This window comes from Numenius arquata, chromosome 14 (genome assembly GCF_964106895.1).
Source record: "Numenius arquata chromosome 14, bNumArq3.hap1.1, whole genome shotgun sequence".
Lineage (NCBI taxonomy): Eukaryota > Metazoa > Chordata > Aves > Charadriiformes > Scolopacidae > Numenius > Numenius arquata.
In genome coordinates this window covers 1,729,940-1,739,065 of record NC_133589.1, presented here as the reverse complement: position 1 = coordinate 1,739,065, position 9,126 = coordinate 1,729,940, and the positions used below count along the sequence as shown (strand labels likewise).

At 47.6% G+C, this 9,126-nt stretch overlaps 1 protein-coding gene across 1 annotated transcript in view; it reads left to right on the top strand.

The window, feature by feature from the left end:
• Positions 1–1,205: 1,205 nt before the first annotated feature.
• PRKAR1B (protein kinase cAMP-dependent type I regulatory subunit beta) overlaps positions 1,206–9,126 on the top strand; it is a 94,225-nt gene continuing 86,304 nt past the window's right edge. Inside the window, exons 1-2 of the mRNA XM_074158323.1 lie at positions 1,206–1,312; positions 2,146–2,332. Of these exons, the coding sequence (XP_074014424.1) occupies positions 2,153–2,332 (180 nt within the window). The 5' untranslated portion in view covers positions 1,206–1,312; positions 2,146–2,152. The remainder of the gene's footprint in view (positions 1,313–2,145; positions 2,333–9,126) is intronic.

Below are 9,126 nucleotides of genomic sequence, written 5' to 3'. Positions count from 1 at the left end.
GCAGGCCACTTTTCATCACCAGCCTGTCCTTTGTGGCCATGCCCATCCTTTGTGGCCAGCCCACCTTTCATGGCCAGCCCAACCTTTTTGACCAGGCTATTGTCCTTCATGGTCAGCCTGTCCTTTCTGGCCAGGCTACCATCCTTCATGGTCAGGCCACCTTTCATGCCCAGGCTGTACTTTATGGCGAGGCACATCTTTCATGGTCAGCCCATCCTTAGTGGTCACACCACCATCCTTCATGGCCAGGCCGCCTTTCGTGGCCAGCCCAACCTTTGTGACCAGGCTGTTGTCCCTCATGGCCAGCCTGTCCTTCATGCCCAGGCCACCTTTCATGCCCAGGCTGTCCTTTGTAGGCAGGCACATCCTTCATGGCTAGGTTGTCCTTTATGGCCAGGCCACCATCCTTCATGGCCAGGCCACCTTTCATGGCAAGTGCAACCTTCGTGACCAGGCTGTTGTCCTTTACGGCCAGGCTGTTCTTCGTGGCCAGGCTGTACTTTGTGGTGAGGCACATCCTTCAAGGCCAGGCTGTACTTCATGGCCAGCCCATCCTTCGTGGCCAGCCCTGTCCTTCATGGGTTGGCCATCCTTCATGGCCAGGCCGTCTTTCATGACCAGCCCAACCTTTTTGACCAGTCTGTTGTCCTTCATGACCAGGTTGTTCTTCATGGCCAGGCCACCTTGCAAGGTCAGCCCATCCTTCATGCATGGCCAGGCCACTATCCTTCATGGCTAGCCCAACCTTTGTGACCAGGCTATTATCCTTCATGGCCAGGCCACCTTTCAAGGCCAGCCCGCCCTCCCTGGCCAGCCTGCCCTCAGCGTGGGGGCGCGGGGCGGGCAGGCCGTGTGGAGGAGCGCGGAGCGGAGCGGAGGCGGGCGGGCAGGCCGTGCGGAGCGGCGCGGAGGGGAGCGGAGGGGAGCGGAGCGGAGGGCAGGCCGTGCGGAGCGGCGCGGAGGGGAGCGGAGCGGAGGGGAGCGGAGCTGAGCGCAGGCCGTGCGGAGCGGCGCGGAGGGGAGCGGAGCGGAGGGGAGCGGAGCGGAGCGCAGGCCGTGCGGAGCGGCGCGGAGGCCGCGCCCGCCGGTGAGTGAGGGCGGCGGGACTTCCTGCGCGGGCGGCGGCGGGGCCGCAGCCTTTGTGCGGGAGCGGGGCGGAGGGTCCCCGCGGCGCCCCGCGGCCCCGGGGCGGGCGGGCAGGCAGCGAGGGGAGGCGGCGGCCGCAGTGCGGCTACCGGCGGGGCAGCCCCTGCCTCCGCCTCCGAGGAAGGAGAGAGGAGCCGCCGCCGTTCCGCCGGCTCCAGCCACCCAGGTATTTACCGGCCTTCCCCGCCCGCCCCCCCCCGCTCCCTCCGGCGCTCCTCGGCCGCGGCGCGGAGCCCGGCGGGGGGCCGGGAACAGGGCCGGGCCGATCCGCCAGCCCGGGCCCGGGGATGCGCTGCCTCGGGCGGCCGGGGACCCTCCCGACGCTCCCCCGCCTCCCGGGGCCTCTCCCGCTCCCCGCCGCCGCGCTCGGCCTCCGCCGCCCCGGGGCTCCCCCATCCCATCCCGGGCAGGGCGGCGGGGGCCGGTGCGAGAGCCGCCCTGGCCGGTTTTGGTCTGTAGCTGGGGGGACGTAGGCCCGCTGGGGGAAATAAAGAGGAGTTTGGGGTTGTTTTCCCCCAAACTCGCCTTTGGGCGGCTCTGCCCCCTCCTCCCCATCTCCCCCGGGACCGGGAAGGGTGGGAGATGTTAAAATTTACCAAAAAATCCTTCTGTTGTAGAAAGCTGGGTTTCTGGTGACGGGGAGGGAGTCCCCAAGGGAATAGAGAAGCAGGGCTTTGCGCCATGGTTTAATAGCTGTCTGTGACGCTCATGGCCTTGTCTGATTAATGGCACCGGTATTTCCAAACGCTGACTGCCATCTAGGAGTTAAAATGCCCTTTTTGTAGTGACTCTTATGTTGATCGCACGAAGATGACACGGTTCTGCATTTCATACAACCCCGGAACACTGAAACAATCAGAATTTATAGCTCTTGAATAGGCAAGAGACAATATTAAAATGTCTTTGCTCCTCCAGCTCTCGCTGACAGAGGATTTGGGAACTGTCTCTTGTCTCTTTCTTGCACCATTTTCTTACCTATGTCTGTTTTCTGTTTACAAGCCTGAAGATGGCTGCTGCTCCTTCCTCCTGCAACGTGGAAGAAGACGAGAGCCTGAAGGGATGCGAACTCTATGTTCAGAAGCACAACATCCAACAGATTTTAAAAGAGTGCATTGTAAACCTCTGCATAGCCAAGCCCGACCGGCCCATGAAGTTCCTCAGAGAACACTTTGAAAAATTAGAAAAGGTCAGTGATTTTCAGGTGGCTTATAATTTTGGATTTTTAAACTGCAAAAAGATTGTTTAAAAAGTTTGAAATATTTTGAAACACTTTTCATTTTAAATTATCAGGCTACTGTTAAAAAAGGAGCTGTGAGAAGAAAAAACCAACCCTTTATTTGCTGATGTCTACTATAGTATTTGCTATTGTATAGAATTTGTTGTGCGTAACACCAAGATTATAATTTCTTATCAAACTGCACTTGTGAAAAATGACCCAAAGAGTTATGAGCATACTTTGTGTTATGATACGTGGTGTCCTGAGCTCTCATCTATGGGAAGAACCTGCCTGCGAGAGCCAAAGATGCTGCTCCCTGGTTATTCCAGTGCCAGGTGAGGTGGTTTTCCCTTCCCCTACAACTGAGCAAAATCAGGGAACCGGCAAGTTCTGAGAAAAAGCCCATTGAACAGTTCACTATTTAATTTTTTGCTTATCCCAGAGACCTCCAGCAAGAGACATCATACACTGTTCAAAAGCAGTGTAGAGGGGGAAACATTTGAAAACATTCCCAGACAAGTTCTTACTAAAGCCTGGGGGTGTCTGGTGGGAAGGGCCTGTTGTGTGAGCGCAGCTTTTCCCTGGAGATGGGATTTCTCCAGAAATCCAGCACTGTAATTCTGGTTCCTACAGCACTTCGCCTTCCTCGCCCGACCACCTCTGGGGGCTTTCTGGAGATGAATTGCACCGGGGAGGATTTTCTGCTGTAGGGTAATGTTTTGACTTGGTCAGTTGCATGGTAACAGTTGAAGGAAGGCTTGTAAAGAAAGAGACATCGTTTCAATAAGTTTTATCCTGTTTTTAGAAGACACTTGTCATGTATAGGTTCTCTGAAGAATCTTAATTGAATTGTGAATTTAGTAATTGCCTGTTACAGTTTTGCATGTGAATGAGCCATAGGCACGTTTGCTATCAGCTCCTTTAATTTTGGTCCTGTGTAGGGAGAGGAGTGAAAATCTTTGGCTTTAAGCACGATTTTCTAAACGAAGTCATGTGTTTTTCCACCAAAGTGTGGTGTTTTGAGGTTATTTTCTGAACTCATTAACATAGCACAGTCTGTGGAAGAGAGCAGTAGAATAACAGCGTATCTGTCAAACTCTCACGGGGGCAGTTTAGGGCTGAACTGTGGGGTATTTTTCAAGGGGTTAAAAGAGGAGTTTATGGAGAACGTGTAGAGCTTGATCCACTTAGTGTCCTGGAGCTATCTCAGAGGTGAATACAAAAAATTGTTTGGTTCATTTTGCTAACTACATCTCATAAAATCAGCTCAGAAAAGCAAGATTTATTATCATTTGCAAGATGAGACCAGGTCATAAGTGCTTTTCACCTTCTTTCTGATGACATCAGAGCGAGGTCCGTCGCCTTCAGCCTCCGTCTGCCCTCCTGGATGGAGCAGGGCCAGGGACTAACCCCTGACCCCACGGCTCTGGCTGGCCCCAGATATGATTTTTAGGTCGAAGGCGCCTGGGAGGGAGCAGGTTTGTTTTGGCAGGAGGGAGTGAAGCGGCTCAGAACAGAGCCAGGCAATGAGCTCATGGCTGGGGGCTAATACTCGGGTCCGTGGCCGGGCCATTTTTTTTATTTGACAGCGTGGACACGGCCTGAGAGGGCTGTAAAGTGAGAACATTAAAGTGTGAGAGGTTGAGGTTTGATTCCGCAGCCGTCGTTTTCAGCTGCAGAAGTGCCAAGGTCGGGAAGAAACGCCCGATACCTTTTGAAGTTTGCAGCTTATTTGCGTTCAAGTACAACATTAAAAATCCTAACTCTGAAAATAGTTCTAAGAGAACTTAAAGAGGTTATTTTTTCTGTTCACTTAATACTGGCAGGACCTGCTTGTCTTAAGATACCAGTAATTGCCAGGAATCAGCCTAAGTTTCTGTATTCTCAAGTTTGCAAATTCGTTTTCGGCTCTTCTCTGCGCTCAACGGAATGTCAGAGTGTTTTACAAAGCAAACATTCCGTTGACATTCCGTTGAGCGCAGAAAAGAGCTGAAAACGAATTTGCAAACTTGAGATTTTAAAAATTATGTAATGTTTTCTTTTGAATTATTTGTTTTACCTTTTCCTGTGACTTCATAGAACTTCTTCTTGGTGGATGGGGCGAGGAAAACCTTTCCCTCAGGGGTATTAACTGGCTTTTTTAGAGCGGGGGAAATAGATGTTAGCTAAGAAACCGTGGCATTAACAGCTGTAATTAGGTCCTGTTTACATGAGGACTAAAAAAGACGTAGCAGAAAAAACAGGGAACCCATCTTCTATTGCTTGTTCTTAACTTATGTAGAAAGTTAATTATTGAGTAGTTACAGGCAAAGCTTTGTATTTCCAGCTATACTGAGACTGCAAAACTTTTATTAGTGTCAGGCTGTTTAGTGCCGTGATTATCTGATCAAAGGTGGAGATGGCTTGCCAGGCTAAGCTAGTCTCTTGTTCCACATTAAAAAAAATTACAATAAAGAGTAGAACTAATGAAGAAAATGGCACAAAAGAAGGGGAAGCAGCGGGACCCTGCAGGAGATGCTCTGGCATTCCCCAGTACGTTGCTGAAAGGCTTTTCGCTCACCGTGAATTTCCGAGAAGCAGCTTTTCTGCCTGAGCCAAGTGGTCTTTGCTGGTGGCTCCTGGAGCCGAGCTGTCCCCTGGTCCCTTCTGTCACCGCATGCACACACGAGAAATACTGTCCCGCACGCGCTGAATTTAGGGTCTTGGATTGCAGGGGGTTGGCAGGGGGTTTATGGGCCCAGGTTGATGCTGCATCCCGTAAGGTACCATCCAAAAAGGGAGTTTTATTAAAACCTGGGCTCAACCGTCAGTAATTAAATAAAGCAAAATGAGCTTATCTGCATAGCTCCACCTGGTGCTATTGGACAGTATTGCACACAGCCCCGCTCGGAAATAAAGGCATTTATTTGCGTGACAGATTTGCTGTAAACTAACACTGAAAAGAAAGTGTGTATTAAACTACAAATTCATTCACTGTTGGTAAAATACAGTTTATTTGTTTATTTATCATAAAGAGTTTCAGAACCAAGGGTATTTCAGCATCAAAATTTCAGCTTCAGGCTTTTCTTTCTGCAACAGTAGGCTCTCCTGGTATTTACGTTTTGTCCCAACAAGAAATGTTTCACTCAGTAATTTCCACCAGAACCTGTCCAGAACAACGACATTCATTCGTATTAAGTACAGGGGATTATGCTGAGTATAACTCATTCCTTTAAGATAGGCTGGGGAGAGGTTATAGATTGGGAGGAGAATCTTATGGAGGAAAAACTATCCACAAAATGCATTGACCAAGCAGTTTGATAAAGACTAATAAGACAAATATTTGTGTATCTTTCAAAGCTCGCAGAGCAGTTGGGCAGTGGCTGCTCGGTGGCCAGAAATGTCCCCAAAGCCTGTGGGAGCGTACCTGGGCTACCGAGAGGCCGACCTCGTGGAAGCATTAATGGGGAAAGGCGATGACCCCGTACGCTGAGGACAGCGTGCTAAACTCCAGTGTTTTGTACCTCAGCCTCTCGTAGCACAGGTGCCTTGGCTGAAGGTGGACATTCAGAAGGTAAATGGGTCACTGCAGTTGAATTTATTCGTTCTTGTTTCTTTTAATTGTAGGCAACGATGGTATATTTCCTTTCCTTTCCAGTTTATTATTACTGAAGTCAGTGATGATATTCCAGTTCCACCATCCATCTCCCCCAGAAATCCCAGGAAAGATTTTTTTTCACAGCATTACTAGGTTTTTGGTCCCTTGCAACCTGGTTTGAATAGAAGTAGGATTAGATGATGTATATCTGAAATAGGGTGCTACAGTCACACAGCGGTGTTGGTTTGTAGGTTTGGGGTGTTTTAGTATGTCGTTGTGTTGGGCTGTGGCAGTGATGCTGGAGGCTTCAGTCCGTGGTGCCCATGTGGTCCCTTACGGCTGTTTCAGACTCCTGAAATTATGTGCGATGTCCGCTGAAGCCAGTAGATGTGACACAGGACCTGTGTGCTCCTCAGCTGGCAGCTGGAAGCCCAGCAAGGCCACCCAAAACAGCACTGGACTATGGCCAACTGGCTCAGACCCTATGTGTCCTACAAGTGGGGAGCATCCCCACTGACACCAGTGCAGATACTGGTGTGAAGGGAGGAACGAGGTTCTCACCGGGGCTCGCTCAAAGGCCCTTAGGCTGTTTTTTGCAGTTGTCTTCCCTGTGTTTTGTCATTTTAAGGTGGACATAATTGGGCAATATGATTGTGAATTATCTGTGCCATCCAAATAGAGAGCGAGATCGCCTGTTGTCATGACAACAAAAGATGGTGAGGTGTTTACTTGAAAGTGAGTTCTGCACAAGCGTTCACATCAAGCTGTGTCTGAAGAGGAGTGTTTGAAGAACTAGTCTTCAGAGAGCCCATTCCTCCTTTAAAATATTTGCTGTATTTGTGCAGTTTTACCCCAGGATATACGGAAGACGGCTTTTTGAAAGCTTAACCCAGGACAGAGCATACACTTTTATTTTCCAAAGGCACTCTTTAGTTCAGTAATGGAAATCCTACCAAGGCTACAAATAGCGGCGTATGGAAGAGCCGGCCAGTCAACTATCTGCTGTTTATATAAAAGGAGTTTGTAGCGAAGAGACTTCCTTTTAAAATGAATCATATGGTAACTCACTTTTATAATCCTTTAATATCTTCTTGGCTTTAAAAGGTATTTGGGTTTAAGAGCATGCTTTGTGATATTAATTTTATCTCACTGAGCTTTCTTTCGTGCATAAATCTGTGCTGGGGCAGAGGAGATATTATTTACAATTCCTTCAAAGTGCCTTTTATACAATGTGTATTGAAAAAGAAGTGTGTGTTTGATATTGAGATGGGGCAAACTTCTGCTCTTCTCTATGAATAAATATGCTGTGGATAAAAAAACTGTGTTAAAGTGTTGCATATCATTAAATAGTTACCTGCCTGCCTTCTTGTTGCGGTTACATTTTAGTATGTGTTCAGCTGCTTATTGTCCAGAAGAGTCTTCATTACCTTTCAGTTAAGCTTATGAAGAAGGTGTTGTGTCCACTTAATGTGAACAGAGAATGTTGCACTGTCAGGGAGAGGTGTAAGCTACAACAGCCAGTAATATTATTTGAAATTCTTCGGTTATAGGTTTGGTTTTGATGATTAGGTATTAAATATAATGATAATGTGTAGCACGCATACTTTAATATAAAATGTTTGTGTCTCTGCAAGTGCATAATTGTAATTAAGGAAGGCAGAGGCAGCCGGAGAGGAGTTTCACGTGGGGAAGAAGTTGATGAGAATGCTTAAATAGGACTTGCAGTTCTTACACGATGGGAAAATCTAGCTGAGTAATTTTTTACATATCCAGTGCCGCTATTTGAAATTTGAATTGGAAATGAAAAAGTTTCAGTAAGTGTAAGTTTCAGTAAGTATTTAATACATCTGAACTCAGCTTTTTCTCTGATGTTTGGTTCCAGCACCTAGCTCAACTGTCCTATGGCCCAGGAGTTGTTGTGTTGTAATCCCAACTTAAAAAAATCTACTGATCTCAGAAAGAACTTGGCACTTTCTGAGGACCTTGAAGAGTCAGATCTTTAGCCAGCCCTCTACATTTTATCTCTCTGCTTGTCTTTTAAATATTTCAGTAGTCCTCTAATCAAAACAAGAATGAGTGACTTGTTACTTTGAATTATGCATCATGGAAAATACTATTTAGTTATTTATTTCAAGTAGCAGTAATACATCGAAGATGGGTGTCAAAGGCTCCTTGGGTTAATGAGAGGGGCATTGTCAGTGATGGTGAGGAAAGAAACTGGAGCAAGACCAGAAAAGACAAGTGGCATGACTGGATTTGTCAGACATTTGTAAACATCAATGGCAAAACATAGATTAATCATCTGTTTTTCTTGCAAGCTCCAAAATTGTGAACTTGTGCCAGTTTTCTGTACCGCTCTTTTCTGGTGTCATACCTGATGAGTTCACTCTAACTCATTTCCTCCCTCAGGGACACCAACTGACTGTGTTGTTCTCCAGTGCCACATGTCTGGCACCACTGGTCCCAGCGCCTCCCTCCTCCACAGGCTCCATCTATTGCCTCGGGTTGGGAACTCTCCATGGGAATGAGCTGTGTAAGGGAGAGGCCATAGACGTGGGTGATGCAAAGGGAGTTTTCCTCCCGTGTGCTTTCCCCTGAATCCCAGGAAGCTGAAGAATAGGAGTTTGTGGGGGGCTCTGGGAAAATAAATAATGGATAATCTTGTTTGTCTCAAGTCTTTCAAAGTCAAATAATTCAGTGCATGAATTGACAAAATCTTGCAACTCTGACATCCTTTCTTGAACGTTTTCTATAGTGTTTCCTGCTCTTGTAACTGTCTCTTCAGGGATTCCCCTTCATATTTTATTCTGCGTTCCATGAGCTTGAAATTTGGAGAATAACCTTGCTATTGGCCAGCTGGTGCTGGGCCAGCCATCATTTTTCATAGTTCTCTGGAGCCTACCTTGGATCTTATTTGCTTGGACGTGGTCCCATTGATTGTAAAACTGTTATATGGCCAAAATTCTGGAGTAGGGAGCATCTTTGTTCTTTCTGGTGATAGTAACCCTGTAAAGCAGAGCAAGATGAGGAAACCTATTTAATATATCGACGTGCGACTTCTGATATGTTCTCTGTACAAGAGACAAAGATATGTACAAGCCGACTGAGAAAATAACAGCTGTGATGCTGGAGAGGGAGCAGAAGAGGCTTGTTCTTTTGCTTTCTCAGCCAGGAGTAGCTGCACAGA